Source organism: Daucus carota, chromosome 4 (genome assembly GCF_001625215.2).
Source record: "Daucus carota subsp. sativus chromosome 4, DH1 v3.0, whole genome shotgun sequence".
Taxonomy (NCBI): Eukaryota; Viridiplantae; Streptophyta; class Magnoliopsida; order Apiales; family Apiaceae; genus Daucus; species Daucus carota.
In genome coordinates, this window is record NC_030384.2 from 22842723 (window position 1) to 22864678 (window position 21956).

General features: G+C 43.3%; 1 protein-coding gene across 2 annotated transcripts; it reads left to right on the forward strand.

The window, feature by feature from the left end:
- Positions 1-53: 53 nt before the first annotated feature.
- LOC135152365 (uncharacterized) lies at positions 54-4295 on the forward strand. Of its 2 annotated transcripts, none has more exons than XM_064092476.1 (6): positions 54-127; positions 2763-3051; positions 3165-3248; positions 3461-3802; positions 3908-3976; positions 4099-4295. In XM_064092476.1, exons 2-5 carry the CDS (start codon positions 2782-2784, stop codon positions 3968-3970), a joined length of 759 nt encoding a protein of 252 aa, XP_063948546.1. In that variant the 5' UTR covers positions 54-127; positions 2763-2781; the 3' UTR covers positions 3971-3976; positions 4099-4295. The 2 variants fall into 2 exon arrangements, with proteins under 2 accessions (XP_063948546.1, XP_063948545.1); XM_064092475.1 differs by having other exon boundaries at positions 60-171.
- The last annotated feature ends 17661 nt before the right edge of the window (positions 4296-21956 follow it).

Consider the following 21956-nt stretch of genomic DNA (forward strand, 5'->3'; position numbering starts at 1 on the left):
TAAATTAATCATAATATATTTTAAGTAAACTAATATAAAATAAAGTGTAAAAGCTGGGAAAAGAATTTTGCAAACCGCAAGAACCCTCGTTCCTTCGTCAGTGAATTCGCTACTCGCACAGATCAAGGTCAGTGGTTTCTCCTCCCACGTCCCATCTCCTCCTACATTCTGGTAACAATCCCTTGTATTACCTATATAGTGATTGTGTGATTTCCGCAATTTAGATATTTACTGTGTTCTGTTTCATGTATGTGTATGTATATGAATTTTCGATTTTATTGTTTTTGATGAACTTGATCAATTTGGTGTGTGCTCTAATTAATATTCAATGGGCTTGTGAAATTATTGCTGTTTATGTATGTGATTTATTGATTCATCTTCATGTACATTAATTTTGGAAAATTTTGGGTGAAACTTTGATTGTTCTAAGCTTCTTTGGGTAGATTGGGTGAGTTGTGACTTAGATTGGGTGAGTTCTGATGAAAAAAAGTGGTAAATTTAAGTAGCGTGCAAAGCCATGTCATTCCCCAACTTCTTCCTTGGCCACATTACACTAAAAACCAACTGAGTTATAGCAGTTTGTCAAGTGCGAAACCTTCAGAGGTGTTCTGGACTTCTATGAAGCAATATGATCAACAGCTCTAGTGATAGTAGACTAACATTATTTTATTTATAAATTAATAAATACCAAGTAGTAGTGTATATGTTTAAATGTTCACAAGAATCGTTTAAATGTTGTCATACTCTCCAGAATTTCAGAAGTGTTAAAAGGACAGATTCTATATTTCTGGGCCTATGATTGGCATCAGAGGTGGCGAGTCTAGAGTTATCATCTATCGACAGTGACTACCCAGTGGGCTGCCAGGGCTCCGCTGGCTATTGCTTAACTTTATGTACGAATGTAGTAAAGTGTAAAGTCTGTAAAGTGTGTATTGTCTAATAGTTTCCTAGCTTTAGACACGCATGAGAGATCAATTTGCTGTACGAGAAGGATGGTCTCTCGTTCAATTTGTGGCTCCTCCAGGGTGAACTCATGAGTCATTAGCAAAAATACAAGGGTGATAAGATATTTGCAGTTTGCTTGTCCCTGAAGCCGCCATTGCTCCTGATCTACCTGCAGCAGTGTTTCAGACTCGGAAAGCCTTCCAGAATCAGAAATCAATTCTGGTTCTTGTACAATTATACAATTCTGCTTCGACTGGAGAATTATATAGTCAAAACCAGGAGGCCTGTCAGGACTTGAATGTTCTGGTTGTAATGAGTCAACAACAGGTGCACATATTTCATGTGATAGCTGCTGGTGTAGCTGACTTTGCTCATCGAGCATTCTATTTTCCAGCTCAGTTGGTTTAACTACCTGATCAAGTTCTCCAACCCCGTTGACTTTGTAATCTACTTTGATCTCATTGTTGTCTAGAATTATCTCATCATTCCCTTTATAAAACCTAGCAGTTTCTCCATGTTCCTCACCATGCGCTTCCCCATGCTTATCAGTCTCTGTTCGACATTTTTTACCGACCCTGCCGCGGCCCTTTCTTGCCTTTCTCTTTCTTGTCACCCTATCTTTCTCAGTTCTAACACGAGACTCTAGTGTAGGGTTGCTTCCAGGAAGTAAGTATAGATGTTTACCGGTCACCACAATCTCACCAGATTCACACAACTTACCCAAGTGATGTTTCAGTAATGAATTGTGAGCCAAAGGTAAGTTAGTATGCTGATTTTTAATATACTCAGATATCGACTCTTCACTGGAACCTCTCTTGTCATTCAACTCGATAATTGCATTGTGTATCATCTACATTATTAAGCAGAAGCCTTAAAATTACAATCATGAGAAAAAAAGATGAAAACAGACAATACATACAAAATATACTAATACCAGAAAAAGAAAATAAAACAAAATATATAATCGGTGACCATCACCCTTATATAACATTATAATTTATAATGTTATAAGCTGCTTTATGAACTTGTTCAAGTTCCTGTTTAGTGCTCAAAGCCTCAAATCATCTAGGCTATTGGATTTTGTTGTATAGTATTTGCTTTACAGGAACTATATATTGACAAATCCGGATTAATTTGTCGTTGATCATATCCTAATGAATTTAGTGTTTACTAAGGTATTGTCAATAACCGTTGGTTGAATATTCATAATAACTACCATAGATGAGATTAAGAATTTATCACTATGTTTAAGAGGAAAAAGTCAGAATCCTTAATTAAATGTGGATTAGCAAAAGGGTGGAGAGAAGATGAATTGTTTTTGTCCATAAAATAAATTATCATAGATTATATATTAAATACATATTAAGTCTAAAAAATTTGGAATAGTTTTTTAATTTAGTTAAAGTAACTCACATATCTCTGCGAGTAGGCATATAGGATACTGAAGAATATATGAGATGCTATTCTGTTCCTCAATTTATTAATGATCATGTCATGTCATTCTAGCCTGCTAATGACTAATTTATTTGTTTGGAAATAGAAAAGTCCTTTAACATTAGCTTGGAAAAATAATATACTTTATTGTTATATTGTCGTGCTTTTGAACACTAAACTATATCGGGTACTATATTTTTAGCTTATAATAATTTATAATTCGACCAAAAAAGTGAACATACATAGACAAAAAAGATTTTTGTGTACACCATTATTTTATTTAGCTTGTTTCATTAACAAAAAAATTAATGTATATTTTTAATTGTGTACTATTAACAAATTGCCACACTAATGTATTTTTTCCTATTGAACTTTTTATGCAGAAACGATACAGGTGGGCGGATGAAGACGGTGCTGCTATTTCTGATCTGTTTTGGAGAAAATGTGCAGATCGAACCAAAGACAATCTGTCAAAAGAGCGAGCAAAAGCCCTGCAGAATGCTAGCAATGAATTTCCAGGTCAAGGGGATTTGCACATGCATAAGTATAACCCATGGTGGTGTAGCGCTGATATTTGGGCTCAGATGTGTGCTCAGTGGACAGAGCCTGAGTTTGTGCACAAAAGTAGTACTGCCTCAGGAAATAGATGTGGAGGTGCTGAGAAGGCCAAAGGTACATACAAGGGAGGTAGTATATCCCAGGGGCAGCATATGGCTAACAAGGTATGTATGCATAGCTTCGATGTGTGTAACCATCATCACATGTTTACTTCTCAATTTGTACAGGAGTCTCAATCTCAGGGTACTATCAACTGGTTGGATGTGTACGTGGCTACTCGTGAAGGCATACCAGCTGCTCAGGAAGTAGCGGTAATAAAACTGAACTTTTATACACTTATTATGTCCAAGTTACTTGTAGTTCTGCTAAAGAATAGAATATAAAGAAAAATAATTTATGGTGATATCAATATGGTTGTTATTAGTATAAAGGTATAATATATAATTACGCATATAATATTGGCATAAATCTCAAGAGTTTACAAAATTGAGTTTTAACTAACTAATCATAAATATGATGACAGAAAAATTATCGCACTTTAGTTGCTGAGCGCTATCCTGAGGGCACTCAGCCCCCGCATATTGATCAGGAGCTTTGGGAGAGGGCCTCTATTGTGAAGAAGAACTATGTCAAGGGTCAGGGACAACGAAGACGCCCATCTATCTTTGGCTCAACCTGTAGCACACAGTCTTCACAGTCACAGAGTCATCCACTTGTTCATACTCCTGCTGACTGTGTTCGAGCTATATGTCAGGATCGAGCGCTTCTTCGTGTATTAGGAGGACATCTTGGGCTTATGGATCCTGATGAGTTAGCTCGTGCTGTGGCTGAGGCTGCAGCATCGCAGCAAAGTGATGGTCAACAGGTATATAATTTATTTAGTAGTTAACTGCAATTTTGTTATTAATTTTTGAAGTTTGTTTTTTCATGTTCTGAGATTTCACTTCTTTAATTGATTTGATAATGACAGGGTGATCATGATGATCAGGATGCTGATGATTATGATGAGGATGCTGATATTGGAGGATCTTAGTGTCAGGTATATTATCTATTTATTAGTTAACTTTAATTTCGTTATTAACTGCTGAAATCTGTTTTTCATATTATGTTGTTTTTATGCCATCTCACATCTCACTTCTTTAATTGATTTAATATTGACAGGGTGATCATGAAGATACGGATGTTGATATTGGAGGATCTTTGAGTATTCTGGTCTTAGTATTGTATAATTGGAACATATGGTTTTGTTGCTGAATTTTTAGGGATGATGTAAACTTTGATAAATTTTTAAGGATGATGTAAACTTTGATGTTGGGATTTTTGTTATGGTTGTGTTCAATGCGATCATTTTAAATATAGATCATCGTGAAGTTGTTGGGACAAAGTTGTTTATTGTTTGTTGAAAAGCAGGTACAAACTGAAAATATATGGTAAATCTGGAAAAACAAAAAAAAATTGAAAAAAAAAAAATTAATATTAGCGACCGCCAGCCGTAGCCAATACTGGTAGCAAAAAGTCTCAAACTTAGCGACAGAAGTGCGTCGCAAATACTTGTAGCTGTATCAGCTACGGAAATCAGTAGCCACTCGGTCGCTACAGTTTGTGACCACAGGCAGTAGCTAATATCCGTCGCTAACTATAGCGACCATCGGTCGCCAATGTGGTCGCTGCCACGTGTAAATCGACCGTCTTCTGCTGACTCAGACTAGCGACAACGGCGGTCGCTAAAAGCCGTCGCTAGATACTCGGTCGCGAAAGGCTGTCGCTGGAGGGCATCTCAGCGACCAGATTATATGCGACAATTATCAGCTACCGGCATCCGTCGCTAAAGCCCATCAGCGACCAAAGGCGGTCGCTGATAGTCGGTCGCTGATAACTGTTTTTCTTGTAGTGACCTGTGCAAAAACTTTTAAATTCATCTAATATTAATAAGTTAGTGATAAGTTCTGTTGTGCCATAAAATCTCCCTGGGCTTATTTTATAGCCCATCATATTATTTGGGCTTCACTTGGGCTTATTGGAATCATTTGGTTAAGGATAATGGGCTTCACCATGGCTGGGTGAATCATTGAAGGTGTACAAGAAGGTATATGGACTTGCATTGGAAGCATAATGAAGACTGCCATCAGAACGGGGTTGCACCTGAAGGCGCTTTAGGGGTTACCGATGCTAGGGGTTACCGCTAAGTGCACCTTGGCTTGCAGTTACGGGGCTGCAGTTAGGGGATGCCGCTGGCAGGGCTTCCGCCGCCTGGGCAGAACGGCAGGCAGACTCCAAACAGGACTCTTCTTCCTTGTTTCAAGGGGGACGAATTGGAGGCATATTGGGAGTATATCAGCTATTATTTATCTACGAGTTAAAGGTTAAATACATCTATTATGGAGATAATTATAAATTGGTGAAGATAATTCAAGAATATTCGGATATATATTGAAGATGAAGGCTTCAAGTGACCTACTTGGAGTGGGATGCCGCTGGATAACTACTGAAAGAAGGCTGTTTTATCCTAAACTAAAGGGGATAAGAGCTTATCTCTTCAGAGTCCTAAATCGAGAACTACATGGGCTTGATCCCTATAAATATAGGGTATGTAGGCACCTTGCAAAGGGACTTGGATCATTATTCACGAGTTCTACACTCTAAAGAGAGGCACGTGTAACCTTTGTGACAAATATTTCCGGACAATTGCAGGACGGAATTCCATAATTCCGGCCTCGTTGTTTGGTTCTTTGCAAGCTCAGCCCTTAAACACACTTGTTTCTCATTTGTTTTCTTAGTTTATGTTAACGGTAGCCCCTAAGAGCTAGCCGTGATTTTCGTAGTTGTAATAGATATCCCTATAATTGTGCTACTCGGTTCTGGGGGTGTTGTATCAATTCCTTTCACAACACGTTTTGACGCTAGAAGGAGGGGATTACTGATCTTAGAGAGGAGAGATGTCAGAAATTCCCGAAAACACCGAAGACCCCAAAACGCCGGAAGGCGCTACGCAGGATGAAAGTGATGTTCCAAGCGGGGAATTAACCCGCGAGGAGATGAAGGCAAAAATGAAGAGAATGAGTAGGAGGATTGCCTCCTTGAAAAGAAAGTCAGCAAGGTCGAAAAAGGCTAGCAAGGTGACTCCCACCAAGCTAGATTTCGGTGGAGAAGGCGGCAGGAAGGAAGGTGGCAACCCTGAGAAAGAAGCTAACCCCGAAATGGATGATAGAGAGCACTCGCAGGCTGCTAGTGCGTTTGACCGCCTTGGGAGGAAACTGACCGAGCAAGACTTGCGGCACAGGCTTGGCAACAAGGCCCCTAACGGGGATGGACCTGAAGGCTCGCAACATAGGGCCCCTCCCAGTCAGAGACATGAGAAGCCCGTGTCTGAAGCTCGGTCAAAGGATAAAAACCAAAGGCCGTCAAAGGTTATCTCCATTCATGACGATGAGGAAAGCTCAGGGTCGCACAATGACAATGAAGTAAGCAAAAGGAAAGATCAGCCCCTGAATGATGACTATGAGGTTGCACTTGACGATGGGGATGATAAATGCAAGATGGAAGAACTGCTGGAAGCCCTAAAGAAGGTGAAAGCCGATAAGAAGTCGAAAGCCGAGCTTACCGTTAAGTCACCCTTTACTAAGAAGGTTAGGGAGTCACCCCTACCTCGTATCTACAGGGGGGTTGGCGACCTGCGATTTAACGAAACCACGGATCCCGTGGAGTATCTTAGCCGGTTTGACACTGAGATGGAGGTCTACCAGATTCCAGACCTCATAAAATGTCGCTTGTTGGCTGCAACCCTCAGGGATGACGCTCATCACTGGTTCAAGAGGCTTCCCGCTGATTCCATCAGCTCTTGGAGGAAAATGTGTGAACTGTTTGTGGGACAATTCAGGGCTTCCGTCACTTACGCCCCACCTGCCAACACTCTAGCTAATATTAAGCAAAAGGAACATGAGACATTGAGAGAATATTTCAAGCGCTTCAACGCAGAGGTACCCCGGGTTAGGCCGACTCCAAAGGAAACCCTGAAGAACTTCTTGATAGCGGGGGTAAGGCCTGGAACAGACTTTTGGAAGGAGTTGCAAGGGCGGGAGCCTGAAACCCTAGCTGACTTCTTTGCTAGGGCTGAACCCTATAAGGTGATCGAGGAATCCCTAGCTAAGTTGAAGAAGGAGTCAAAGTCTGAAAGCCGTAGCAGCTGGAAAAACAAGAGGGATAGGTCTTACAGCCCAGATAGGAGGAACACCTACAAGAGGAATCCCTACGTAAGGCCTGCTGGTGAAAAATCCTCGAGCCGAGATGGCAAGACCTCGCCAATTACAGTGAACACAACCAGCACGCAGGGCTTCGACAAGTCAAGGTTGACAATGAGGAAGACAAGAGAAGCGAGGTACCACGAATACACACCACTGACAGCTTCTATAGATCACATTTTTGAGGTCGGAGACAAGGCGAGACTCTTCCGGAAGCCCTTTCGAAGTGGACCCCCTGGAAAGAAAGATCAGGGAAAATATTGTGCTTTCCACGATTTGAACGGGCACGACACGGCGGAATGTGTTCATCTTAAAGACCACATAGAGGATCTTATCAGAACAGGATACCTGACGGAGTTTGTAGCCCAAGAGGCTAAGAAGTATAAGGAAAAGAAAGCTGAAAGGACAGATAACCAGGAAGCCAACCGTAACACCCGGGCTGGCAGTGTACGAATGATCATCGAAGGACCCTTCGTGGGAGGCCAGGGACGCAGTGCTATGAAGAGATATGTACGGGAAGCCCGAGGCCCGCCCTTAACCAATGTGTGCCATCTGTATGAAAGGCCTCCCAAAATGTTCAAAGGGGAGACCATGGACATTACCTTCACTGAGTGGGATGCGCGCGCGGTACACCATCCTCATAGCGATGCCCTGGTGGTAACAGCCGTGATCAGAAATGTCAATGTACACAGGCTTCTTGTCGATAACGGAAGCTCTTTCAATATCTTGGCCTACAGTGCGTACCAAAGAATGAAAATGGCGGATAAAGATATGATGGCTTGCTATAATGAGTTGTATGGCTTCACGGGGAATGCCGTCCAGATTGTTGGAAGGGTAAGACTCCCTATCACCCTTGGAACAGAACCCCGGGCTACCACTCAAGTCGCGGAGTTCATGATAGTCAACGAAGACATCTCCTATAACGGGATCCTGGGCAGACCCATCTTAAGGGATATGCGAATCGTGACCTCAATCTACCACTTATCATTGAAGTTCCCAACCCCCAATGGGGTAGGATGTGTACGGGGATGTCAAGCTGACTCCCGGGAATGCTACAGCAAGGCTTTGAGGGCCGCAGTAAAAGCCTGTAAAGAAGCCCAACAAATGGATGAAGACATCCCGGAAAGCTGTTACAAGCAAGTGGATATAGAAGAGGAACCCGAAACCAAGGCTCAGGGAAGGGTTTTAATAAAGTTTGTGAAAGCAACCTGCAACATGGTGATTATAGTGCAACATCCGGGGGAAGACCCTTATCTAGAAGCCTCGCATGCCGTGCATGAAGGGCTTGCATCCACGGATGCACTCCCAGTGAAAAACATTGATACAGCTGAAACGCTGGTTGAAGAGATTGTGGAAGATGTTACTAACAGTGACCTTGAAGGGGATGGTCAAAAGCAGCCCCAAAATAAAAAGCAAGAAAATGAGTGCGAGGCACCTTGTGACTTCAACAGTGCTATGGTAACCTATCAACTCGGAAACCGAACACGACTTCCCGTTCATGAAATCCTGGGTACGCAACCCCAAGAGGGTGGCAACAAAAAGGTTACCGTTGAGATCGACCTCGACCCAAGGATGCCGGAAACCCAGGTGAAGACTGGAGCAGCTGGAGATACCCTGTCCATCTTGGTGGATGAGTCCGACCCCACTAAAGAACTAAAAATTGGGGAGAAATTGGGGCCGGACCTAAGGGAAACCCTGACCGCATTTTTAAAGAATAATCTGGACGTCTTCGCTTGGAACCATTCGGATATGATCGGGATTCACCCGGAAGTCATGTGCAACCACCTTTATATTGACCCAGACAGGAAGGGAGTCAGACAGAAGAGAAGACCAATTAGTGGGGAAAGGGCTGCCGCTCTTCAAGAAGAGGTAGACCGACTATTGAAGGCAGGCCTAGTGAAAGAAGCTTTTTACCCCACATGGCTAGCAAACCCAGTGTTGGTGAAGAAACCTAACGGAAAGTGGAGAACTTGCATAGACTTTACTGATCTGAACAAGGCTTGCCCTAAGGACAGCTTCCCGCTCCCTCGAATTGACCAATTGGTGGATTCCACTGCGGGGCATGCACTGTTAAGCTTCATGGACGCCTACTCGGCCTACAATCAGATCCCCATGTTCGAGCCAGATCAGGAACACACCTCCTTCATCACTGACAGGGGGCTTTATTGCTATATAGGCATGCCGTTTGGTTTACTAAATGCTGGGGCTACATATCAAAGGCTGGTCAATAAGATGTTTAAGGATCAGATTGGGAGAACGATGGAAGTGTATGTGGATGACATGCTAGTAAAATCAAAGGAAGCCTATGATCATGTTACACACTTATCAGAAATTTCGACATATTGAGGGATTACAGGATGAAGCTGAATCCCCAAAAATGCGTATTCGGGGTTGAATCCGGCAAGTTCTTGGGCTTCATTGTCAATCATAGGGGAATCGAAGCTAACCCTGCGAAGATCAAGGCCTTAATTGAAATGAGGTCGCCTAGGAATGTAAAAGAGGTGCAATGCCTTACAGGCCGGGTTGCCGCCCTAAACCGGTTCATCTCAAAATCCTCAGATAAATGTAGAGAATTTTTTGCAGTCATAAAAAAGGGGTAAAAATTTAAATGGACGACAGAATGTGAGGCTGCCTTCCTGAAGCTGAAGGAGCAACTTGGAAGCCCGCCACTGTTGGCCAAACCAACGGAGGGTGAAGCCTTGATCCTTTACCTAGGGGTTTCCGAGTTCTCAATTAGCGCTGTCCTGATCAAGGAGGAAGAGCAAGCCCAACAGCCAGTATACTATGTGAGCAAGAGATTACTTGATGCTGAAACCCGCTACTCAAACATGGAGAAGTTAGCCTACGCACTAATTTTGGCCTCCCGCAAACTAAGGCCTTACTTTCCGGCTCACAAGATTGAAGTACGAACATCCTTCCCTCTCAGACAGGTCTTGCACAAGCCGGAAGCCTCTGGAAGAATCATGAAATGGGCAGTCGAGCTAGGCCAGTTTGACATAGAGTACAAGCCAAGAACCGCAATAAAGGGGCAAGCGCTAGCTGACTTCATCTTGGAATTTCCACCCACTTTTGAAGTCAAAGGGATGGAATGCATACCTGAACCCCAGTCTCCAATAGCCATACCCGAGAATTGTTCCCCTTGGAGGAACCTGTACGTCGATGGGGCTGTAAATGGAAATGGGGCCGGGGCTGGCATTGTCTTAGTCAGTCCGGAAGGCCATAAGCTGCAAAGCTCCATTCATTTCGACTTTAAAGCCACCAACAACGACGCGGAGTATGAAGCCCTAATAGCTGGCCTGAAGCTGGCTTTGGAGATGAGAGTGGAAAATATGAATGTTTACAGTGATTCAATGTTAGTAGTCTGGCACATCCGAGGAGGCTTCCAAGCTAGGGGTCCCCGTACCGACCTCTATATGCGGTATGCCCAGGAATTAATTGGGAAATTCAGGGAAATCAAGCTAGAGCAAATACCAAGATCTGAGAATGCAGATACAGATGCCTTAGCCAAATTAGGCTCTCAGAGGGATGCACACATGCTCGGGGTGATCCCCCTCGAAATCCAGTGTCAGCCTAGCATTCCCAAAATTGAAGTCATGGACGTTGAAGTTGATGAATCTGACCTTTGGACAACCCCAATCCATGAATACATAGCCAACGGAACCCTGCCTACAGACAAGGATGAGGCCAGGAAATTGAGGTACAAGGCAGCCCAGTATGTAATTTATGATGGAATCCTTTACAAAAGGGGATTCAATCGGCCCCTCCTCAGGTGTGTTGCTGGGGTAAGATGTGAATACATTATGCGCGAGGTGCATGAAGGAATTTGTGAGAATCACTCGGGGGGTGCCTCCCTCGCTCACAAAATCCTCCGTCAAGGCTACTACTGGCCTACCTTCCACAAGGATGCTCATGCCTTCGCCAAGGCCTGTGACAATTCCCAAAGGTTCTCTAATACAAACAAGAGCCCTGCGGTACCCCTGAAGACCCTGACAAGCCCCTGACCATTTGCTGTTTGGGGTATAGATCTGATTGGTGAATTACCAAAAGGGAAAGGAGGGGTGAAATATGCAGTCGTGGCTGTAGATTACTTTACTAAATGGGCTGAAGATGAACCCCTGGCTTCCATTATTGCAAGGAAGTTGGTAGACTTCGTTTATCGTGCGATCGTCTGTCGATACGGGGTTCCCTACAAGCTCATCAGACAATGGGAAGCAGTTTGACAGCAATGAGATGATGAATTTCTGTGAAAACCTTGGCATAAAGAAAGGCTTCTCAGCAGTGTGCCACCCCCAGAGCAACGGTCAAACGGAGGCCGTAAACAAAATTATTAAGCATACCCTGAAAGCCAAACTGGAAGAGAAAAAGGGATGCTGGCCAGAAGAACTCCCTATGGTGTTGTGGTCCTACAATACCACTCCAAGGTCTACCACTGGAGAAACCCCGTTCACCCTAACATACGGGTGTGAAGCCATGGTTCCCGTAGAGGTTGGAGCAGGATCTTTTCGAAGGGATAACTATGATCCTGAGAATAATGAAGTCAACCACAGGCTCTACTTAGATCTGATTGAAGAAGTACGGGATACGGCTCAGTTGAAACTTGCTGCATATCAACAGAGGACCCGTAAATATTTTGATAAAAAAGTAAGGGCTCGACCCCTCAAAACGGGAGACCTAGTTCTCAGAAAAATGATGCCTAACATGAGGGTTCCCGCTCATGGAGCCTTCGGTGCAAAATGGGAAGACCCATATATCATCAAAACAGTGCTTTAGGAAGGTACCTATCACCTCACAGACATGGATGGAAGACTCATACCACGGGCATGTAACGCCCAACACTTAAAGAGGTATTACCAGTAGCTTCACCCGGGTAGTATTTCTGTAGGCTTCGGCTTAAGGGTCAGGAAATAAAGGCGATTTATTAGTTGTAATCGCTATGCTTTTAGGAAAATTATCAGGCTACTATTTGCTTTATTTGCTAGGACACTCGGGGGGTAGTGTCGTTACACCCCCCCCAAAATTATTCTATGTCAACTTTTTACCATGTGATTCAATAAAATTTCGCAGTTTTTCGTTACAAAAATGTTGTATATGCTTACTTGCTTACCATGATTGTTAATTGGATACTTCATGAATGCTTTAAAAAGTATTTAGGGTTTCAATTGCATCTAGTTCTCCACCATAATTAAAATTATGCTAAAGAACTCGGGGGGTAGTAGTAGGCATATCATTAACATTACTTAGCTTAAATTTGAAATTGAAAATCGAAAACACTAAAACTCGTGAACACAACTTGATAACTTGGCTGCACCGGTGGGAAGGAAAGCTTTTCAAGCTTTCAAGGTTTCAAGCCTATCAAGACTTTCAAGGCTAAAGCTTATCAAAGCTTTCAAGGTTTCAAGCCTATCAAGGCTTTCAAGGCTAAAGCTTTTCAAGCTTTCAAGGTTTCAAGCCTATCAAGGCATTCAAGGCTAAAGCTTATCAAAGCTTTCAAGGTTTAAAGCTTATCAAAGCTTTCAAGGCTAAAGCTTTTCAAGCTTTCATGGTTTTGGGCTTACAGTAGCCCTTCAAGTTTTAAAGCTTATCAAAGCTTTCAAGGCTAAAGCTTTTCAAGCTTTCATGGTTTTGGGCTTATAGTAGCCCTTCAAGGTTTAAAGCTTATCAAAGCTTTCAAGGCAAAAGCTTTTCAAGCTTTCATGGTTTTGGGCTTACAGTAGCCATTCAAGGTTTAAAGCTTATCAAAGCTTTCAAGGCAAAAGCTTTTCAAGCTTTCATGGTTTTGGGCTTACAGTAGCCCTTCAAGGTTTAAAGCTTATCAAAGCTTTCAAGGCTAAAGCTTTTCAAGCTTTCATGGTTTTGGGCTTACAGTAGCCCTTCAAGGTTTAAAGCTTATCAAAGCTTTCAAGGCAAAAGCTTTTCACGCTTTCATGGTTTTGGGCTTACAGTAGCCATTCAAGGTTTAAAGCTTATCAAAGCTTTGAAGGAAAAAGCTTTTCAAGCTTTCATGGTTTTGGGCTTACAGTAGCCCTTCAAGGTTTAAAGCTTATCAAAGCTTTCAAGGCAAAAGCTTTCCAAGCTTTCATGGTTTTGGGCTTACAGTAGCCCTTCAAGGTTTAAAGCTTATCAAAGCTTTCAAGGCTAAAGCTTTTCAAGCTTTCATGGTTTTGGGCTTACAGTAGCCCTTCAAGGTTTAAAGCTTATCAAAGCTTTCAAGGCAAAAGCTTTTCAAGCTTTCATGGTTTTGGGCTTACAGTAGCCCTTCGAGGTTTAAAGCTTATCAAAGCTTTCAAGGCAAAAGCTTTTCACGCTTTCATGGTTTTGGGCTTACAGTAGCCATTCAAGGTTTAAAGCTTATCAAAGCTTTCAAGGCTAAAGCTTTTCAAGCTTTCACGGTTTTGGGCTTACAGTAGCCCTTCAAGGTTTAAAGCTTATCAAAGCTTTCAAGGCAAAAGCTTTCCAAGCTTTCATGGTTTTGGGCTTACAGTAGCCCTTCAAGGTTTAAAGCTTATCAAAGCTTTCAAGGCTAAAGCTTTTCAATCTTTCATGGTTTTGGGCTTACAGTAGCCCTTCAAGGTTTAAAGCTTATCAAAGCTTTCAAGGCAAAAGCTTTTCAAGCTTTCATGGTTTTGGGCTTACAGTAGCCCTTCAAGGTTTAAAGCTTATCAAAGCTTTCAAGGCTAAAGCTTTTCAAGCTTTCATGGTTTTGGGCTTACAGTAGCCCTTCAAGGTTTAAAGCTTATCAAAGCTTTCAAGGCAAAAGCTTTTCACGCTTTCATGGTTTTGGGCTTACAGTAGCCATTCAAGGTTTAAAGCTTATCAAAGCTTTGAAGGAAAAAGCTTTTCAAGCTTTCATGGTTTTGGGCTTACAGTAGCCCTTCAAGGTTTAAAGCTTATCAAAGCTTTCAAGGCAAAAGCTTTCCAAGCTTTCATGGTTTTGGGCTTACAGTAGCCCTTCAAGGTTTAAAGCTTATCAAAGCTTTCAAGGCTAAAGCTTTTCAAGCTTTCATGGTTTTGGGCTTACAGTAGCCCTTCAAGGTTTAAAGCTTATCAAAGCTTTCAAGGCAAAAGCTTTTCAAGCTTTCATGGTTTTGGGCTTACAGTAGCCCTTCGAGGTTTAAAGCTTATCAAAGCTTTCAAGGCAAAAGCTTTTCACGCTTTCATGGTTTTGGGCTTACAGTAGCCATTCAAGGTTTAAAGCTTATCAAAGCTTTCAAGGCTAAAGCTTTTCAAGCTTTCACGGTTTTGGGCTTACAGTAGCCCTTCAAGGTTTAAAGCTTATCAAAGCTTTCAAGGCAAAAGCTTTCCAAGCTTTCATGGTTTTGGGCTTACAGTAGCCCTTCAAGGTTTAAAGCTTATCAAAGCTTTCAAGGCTAAAGCTTTTCAATCTTTCATGGTTTTGGGCTTACAGTAGCCCTTCAAGGTTTAAAGCTTATCAAAGCTTTCAAGGCAAAAGCTTTTCAAGCTTTCATGGTTTTGGGCTTACAGTAGCCCTTCGAGGTTTAAAGCTTATCAAAGCTTTCAAGGCTAAAGCTTTTCAAGCTTTCATGGTTTTGGGCTTACAGTAGCCCTTCAAGGTTTAAAGCTTTCAAGGCAAAAGCTTTTCAAGCTTTCATGGTTTTGGGCTTACAGTAGCCCTTCAAGGTTTAAAGCTTATCAAAGCTTTCAAGGCAAAAGCTTTTCAAGCTTTCATGGTTTTGGGCTTACAGTAGCCCTTCAAGGTTTAAAGCCCGTCAAGACTTTCAAGGCCGAAGGCTTATCGAGGCTTTCGAGTTTAAAGCCTATCCAGGCTCACAAAGCTTACTTGGTGGAGTTATTACAAGGCTAACTTGGTGGGATTACTAAAAAGCTCACTTGGTGGAGTTATTTCAAAGCTTACTTGGTGGAATTATTTCAGAACTTACTTGGCGGAATTATCGCAAGGCCTACATTGTAAAGTTATCTCAGAACTTATACTTGGAGACTACTCTAAAGGCTTACACCTAGGGGTCATTTTAAGGCTCACGTCCAATGGTGTCCCTGGATTCTCACACATGTGAGATCAGATTCAACTATGCTTGAATGGATTATTACAAGGAAAGACTAAGTGCTTTTATATACGTTATTGGGGAGTTAACACAAACATATACATCAACATACATTCGCAAAGAAGGAAACGACCTTGAAGAACAAAGTCCCAAGGATCACAACCCCCCAGAAAGTGAACAATGTGAACGCTTTCAACACAAGGGCTATCCCCTATATTCATTCTTTCTACCTGCATGGAAGAGTTAGGCGACCAACACAAAAATATCCAGGGAAATACAAGAAAGGCATACAAGGCAAGGAATGAAGAAGTGAAAGCAATTACATATAAAATAAACTACAAGGGAAATTCCTCCCCACACCAACAGGGGGAGGCCCTTGTAGCATCAAAAATATCTTGCGAGACTTTCGGAGGAGTCCGCACCCTCATCAAAATAACAATTCATGACGACAAGCGCCAAGCAAAAATATTCGTAATTAAAAAGGTTGATTAAAACAGGGGGAAAGGAGGTCAAAGAGCAGCAGGGGAGGAGAAATCCTTCTCATCAACGGCTGGGGGATCCTGCGAGGCTACCGCCGGGGCTACGGCCGAAACCCCTTCCGGGGGCGTCACCACAAGACCCGCAGAAACCAGCTCTGCGGGCTTTGGCTCGTCTTCAGCCGTAACCCCCTTATCGCCGCCATCGCCGGAAAGACCCTGAGAAGCAGCCAGGGCCTTATCTATGCCGGCCTCATCCTCGGCCTTCGCTTCCTCCAGGGCTACCGCAGCATCGGGTCCCAGTCTCGCCCAGTCATTCTCGGGAAAGAACCTGTAGGCCGACTTAACGCAGTCCTTGATGCCTGCAGCGACTCCAGCCTCGAAGATGGTAGCCTCCCGGTCTTTCCTGCCCGCCTTGACAGCGGCTACCGCATCCTGGAGGCCTTTCACCTGCAACTCCAGCTCCTTGACCTTCCTCCGCAAGCCGTCGACCTCCTCCTCAAGGCCCCTCCTCACCATGTCCTCCTTCTCCCTCAGCTGCTGGGCTTTGGCTTCCGCCTCCTTGAACTTGAGGTTGGCCTTCCGGAAGGCGTCCCTCTCTTTGACAGCGGAAGCCAGATCAACCCTGGCCTGCTTTAGGTCCGCCCTCATAGTCTCATTCACCCGGGCGGTATCGGCGACATGCTCCCCCATCTTCAGGTCGAGGAACAGGCTCTTGGCGTTGGCCACCACCTTGTCTCGGGTGGCTTCGGCGATGGAAAGCCTGTCCCACTCCCGGATGGTGGCCTCGGGTACCTGGTCGGAGAGCATCCTCTGAAAGAGCTGAGTCTTCTGAGTAGAGGAAGGTGCAGGAGAACTACGTGCCAGGGCCAGCTTGGGCTTCTTGCTGGAGCGGCCTTCAGCTGAAGACCCCCCCCTCAACAGCTTTGGAGGGGTCCCTCTTACGGCTCCCTGAGGAGGCTTTCTTCTGCTCCAAAGAAGGAGAAGGGAGCTGGGAGAGTGGCTTGGCAGGAAGGGGAGCCTGCGAGCCGGAGGCCTCTCCGAAGAGGTCCTCATACTTGGTGGAGCGCTTGACAAACCTGGGAATATTGGCAGCCATATCTGCAGAAGGAAACAATCAGAAACTATGCAATTAATAATGGAGAAACGACAGGATGCAAGCATAGCAGATGGCATAAAAAATTATAAAGTATGCAGGAGGTATGACAGGAAATCTACAAAGCAAATATCATATAAGGAAAACAAGTTCAAGGGTGCAAGCTAAGAGGAAACCTGGGCTTCCCGTCGCCTCCACATCTACACCCCCCTCGTCAACGGGGGATGCATCTACCACCGTAGTGGAAAAACCGAGCCTCTCCAGGTTCTCTGGAGTAAGCAGGCTGGAGCCATAACCTAGCTTGGTGGACAGCCCCAACACGTGCTCGGCCCTCTCAAGGGACTCCCCCGCCAAAGGAGTCTGCACTGGCATGTCTACAACAAATACAAGCATAAGGAAACTAAACGGGAACCCTAAAGGGCTAAACTAGACAATGAACAAGGGAAAACTGGCTTACTGGGGGAGAGATTGAAGTCCTTTCTGTAGACTGGGCAGTCGTAGCAGTAAAGGAAGAGCTTCTGCCAGTCTGACATCGACTGGCGGTTACCCTTGATGCCCTTCTTGTGATGGGTATTCCAGGAAGTAAGGTAGAAGAACCCTGGGGTCCTCCCAGTAAGTTTCAGCTGGAAGAACCAACCCAACTCCAAGGCAGACATCCTCATCCCATGGTGGATATCGTAGAGGATGTAGAGGCAGACCGCCATGCGGTAGGAGTTGGGGGTAAGCTACATGGGGGAGACCTCATAGAAGTCCAAGACCTCCAGAATGAAAGGATGGAGGGGGAGAGACAAGCCCAGCCTGAAGAACTGAGCGGAAAGCACGGCTTTGGGGTAGCCGGTGCCCGGCTTGAGGGTGTCGAAGCGGTGACACCTCTCTCCTGGCTTCGGGATCCCCAGGGTGCAGCCAGGGTTGCAGGACTCCAAGAGAGACTGCAGCCTCGCAGGAGTCATGATGGAGTCCATGTGCTCGCAAGCCAGGACTACAGCTGGTGGCTCGATCACCTCCACGGAAGCTTCAGCCTCCTCGGGGCTCCCCTCGAGGGCTTCAGCAGCAGGGTCCAGCGGGAGGCCCGGAGTCATATCCGCCTGACTGGACTCAGAGGTGGTCCAGTTGAGCTCCTTCACCACTAAGCTGCGCCTGGAGCGGGTCCTGGAGCTAACCCCCAAACTCGGCTGAGCAGACTGAAGGTCCAGGCTAGGAGAGGATCCCGCGTCAACTACGACAACGGGAGCCTTGTTTGTGGCAGACTGAGAAGAGTGTGAGGACATGGATCCTTGAGACATCTACAAGAGGAAAGGATGGGTTAACGAAAGGACACAGCAAGATGTGAAGAGGTCGAAAGAAAGAAAAACAAAAAGGGAGAAGGAGAAAGGGTTTGCGGAAGACTGGGCTGCAAAGCTGGAGCCCTACGGGTGCGAAGAAGGAATGAAAAGGCTTCAGTTGGAGCCTTAAAGTATAAGGGGACTACATCCCTCACAGGAAGCAGCACAGGCCACGGATGACGGTTCATCTTCTTCGGGAAGCCCAACAAGGGACCCGGAGTGGGAAGCCTAATCCTAGCCCTAATCTCAACCACAACAATCAACGCCCAATCAAAATCCTAAGGTACCAGCTAAGCAAGTATAACAAGCAAATCACGCAAACAATGCATTCACAGCAGATAAAGGGCACGAAAAGGGGGTTCGATTGTAAAAGAGGGGTTCCCCTGGAGACAATTGGGAACCTAGGATTTACAATCTAGGGCTACGATCATGGCTTCAAAGCAATGCAACAACACCAAGGGCGATAACCCAGTTGGGAAACAATCAGGGCCTAATTGGAGTCAATTAAAACCAGTTGTGTGTGTACATTCAAGAAATTAGTGTGTGCAATCGATTATACAAACATGCAGAGCAAATTAGCAGTTTAATCGAGCATAATGACATCAAGCAAGGCGAAGGTGGGTGTGTACACGCATGCCGAGGTGAACAATTGAAAAGCATAAAAGAGACAAACAGGCATGGATCATATAAACATTTAGTTGCAGACATGGTGCAAATGTAAAAGAAAAATAAAAACGAAGGCTCGAGGAGAGCATACCTTTGGTCGGAAGTTGGAAACGGAGACGGAGAAGTGAACGCCGGAGAGAAAGAGCAAGGCGCGCCTGGAAGTGCTTCGGTCGGAAAAGAGAGTGTGGAGTGAAGTGTTTGAGAGATAGAAGAAAAGTGGAACAAGGCTGTGTGTAGGTGTATATATAGCAGTGAGAAGTGGGGGACAGCTACGCCAGGTGGCGTGCCGTGACTGGCTTGGCGTGGAGATGGCCTTGATGATGCAGGGCATCCCGAGGCCTAGGTGGGTGACTGAAGAGGTAGAGGCATGCTAGGGCTCTACGACTGCACCACCTATTTAGGGGATTTTCTGTTACAATTCAAATCAATTTGAATTTAAATTTAACCCCGAAATCTTTGGGATTAGCCTTATCACAAACTGACATGGCACACGCGGGAAACTGAAAAGGTAGCTCGGACATATTCGTGAAGAATAATTTTTATTATTTTGGGAATAAATATTCAAGGCTTGCGGGGGTAGAACTGAATTAATATAATTGGCTTTATAATTATGTGTGGGAATTATGTCTGAATTATTTCTTGTTTCTTACACCGGGCTACGCCCACGTAAGCTTAGAAATAATCTACGATTAATCTCTGACATAATTTAAGGGCTTGCAGCTGGTTGATTGAGGGTTACCGTTCTTAGGTTCCTCTCGTATTTAATACTTCAAAGAACCGGGGGGTAGTTGTTGTGCCATAAAATCTCCCTGGGCTTATTTTATAGCCCATCATATTATTTGGGCTTCACTTGGGCTTATTGGAATCATTTGGTTAAGGATAATGGGCTTCACCATGGCTGGGTGAATCATTGAAGGTGTACAAGAAGGTATATGGACTTGCATTGGAAACATAATGAAGACTGCCATCAGAACGGGGTTGCACCTGAAGGCGCTTTAGGGGTTACCGCTGCTAGGGGTTACCGCTAAGTGCACCCTGGCTTGCAGTTACGGGGCTGCAGTTAGGGGATGCCGCTGGCAGGGCTTCCGTCGCCTGGGCAGAACGGCAGGCAGACTCCAAACAGGACTCTTCTTCCTTGTTTCAAGGGGGACGAATTGGAGGCATATTGGGAGTATATCAGCTATTATATATCTACGAGTTAAAGGATAATTACATCTATTATGGAGATAATTATAAATTGGTGAAGATAATTCAAGAATATTCGGATATATATTGAAGATGAAGGCTTCAAGTGACCTACTTGGAGTGGGATGCCGCTGGATAACTACTGAAAGAAGGCTGTTTTATCCTAAACTAGAGGGGATAAGAGCTTATCTCTTCAGAGTCCTAAATCGAGAACTACATGGGCTTGATCCCTATAAATATAGGGTATGTAGGCACCTTGCAAAGGGACTTGGATCATTATTCACGAGTTCTACACTCTAAAGAGAGGCACGTGTAACCTTTGTGACAAATATTTCCAGACAATTGCAGGATGGAATTCCATAATTCCGGCCTCGTTGTTTGGTTCTTTGCAAGCTCAGCCCTTAAACACACTTGTTTCTCATTTGTTTTCTTAGTTTATGTTAACGGTAGCCCCTAAGAGCTAGCCGTGATTTTCGTAGTTGTAATAGATATCCCTATAATTGTGCTACTCGGTTCTGGGGGTGTTGTATCAATTCCTCTCACAACAAGTTCTATACATGTGGCCCAATAAATAATTTTTTAAAAAGTATTATCAATGATATAAAGGTATTCCTTAGTTGTAAACAATTTATATAAAGCCTTTTCTATAGTCTATATAATTTGGTTGTAGTTATATACATATTATAGAATGGAGATAGAGATAGAATGGCTTCCTCCCAACCGAAACCTACACCATCAGTCTTGTTAGACAATTATCTTTCTTTCACCCTTACATTTATGGCCCCTCAAACAAAAGGTCCTCCTTTAGTAAGAACAAAATTTTTTTTTGTAAATTCCCACATGGATTTGGTGAATAGTATATGGGCCTTGATGAGCGCTGGCCAGGGTGTAGTGAGTTGTTGGGTTCCCTAGGCATCTAGTTATTGGGTTCTGTATGGATACACTTATGGGCTTGGATGTTATAATATTAGGCTCTGTATGACATATGGAAGAACCACCATAACGTCCTTAACGTGAACAAAATGTCAAGAGGAAACTCAACAACTAAAGTAATTTTTCTTGATTAGAATTGATTAGAATAATATAGGTGAATATAGGTGAAGAAGTCATAGGTGTTATTAATCATTAACGTGTTATGTATGATCTTCACCTACTTGTGATGTTTTCAATCAATTATTTTCTCTATTTGTATTTTTCAATTTTAATTTTACTAATTATTTCTCAAGAGACTTATAATATTTTACGTGAATATCTTAATCATAAACCAAGTTGTTGTTGGGAATAAAAATTTTAATTTCATTACAAAAAATTTCAAGTATTGTTCCCTCAAATATATATAACATGCGTCGGATTTATAGAATTTAGTTTAAGAACGTTGAACTCAATAGTTTTGATTTATACATGTGCATGAATCTTCAAATTTTTATAAAAATCTCAATAATATTTTTTTCAAGGAAGATTTGATTTTTTTAAATATTAATATTTGTAAGGTTGAGACAATGTGTTTGTTGGCCCCTTTGCAAAAGATTCTTTTCTTAAAAAAATTATTATTATCACTATTAAATTTTTGATATGATGAAATAGTATTGTTGATTTGTCCAAAATTTCAGTTACTGCAAAATATATTATATTCTCTCTCTATGCTTGAAATATAAGCTATAAACAATCATCCCAACAAAATTTGAATATTTGATTCTCTTGTACTATTTCAAATCTTTTTATTTGTAAGTTAGTGATAAGTTAGATGCATGTAGCCTTACAAATAATTTTTGGAAAAAGTATTACCAATTATGAAAAGGTATTATTTAGTTGTAAAAAGTTTATTCAGAGCCTTTTCTATAGGCTATATAATGCGGCTGTGCACAAGTCTTGCAATTATAAAGATATTATAGAATTGGGGATAGATAGAATGGCTTCCTCCCTACCAAAACCAACACCCTCGGTCTTGTTAGATGATTATCATTCTTTACCTTCACATCCGTGGCATCTCAAATAAAAGGTCCTCCTTTGGCAAG

Excerpts from the sequence above, each read along its gene's own strand:
- LOC135152365 (XM_064092476.1), top strand. The coding sequence starts at position 2,782 with ATGAAGACGGTGCTGCTATTTCTGATCTGTTTTGGAGAAAATGTGCAG. Across the intron at positions 3,052-3,164 it reads AGGTGCTGAGAAGGCCAAAG|GAGTCTCAATCTCAGGGTAC; the intron begins GTACATACAAGG and ends CAATTTGTACAG. Across the intron at positions 3,249-3,460 it reads CAGCTGCTCAGGAAGTAGCG|AAAAATTATCGCACTTTAGT; the intron begins GTAATAAAACTG and ends ATATGATGACAG.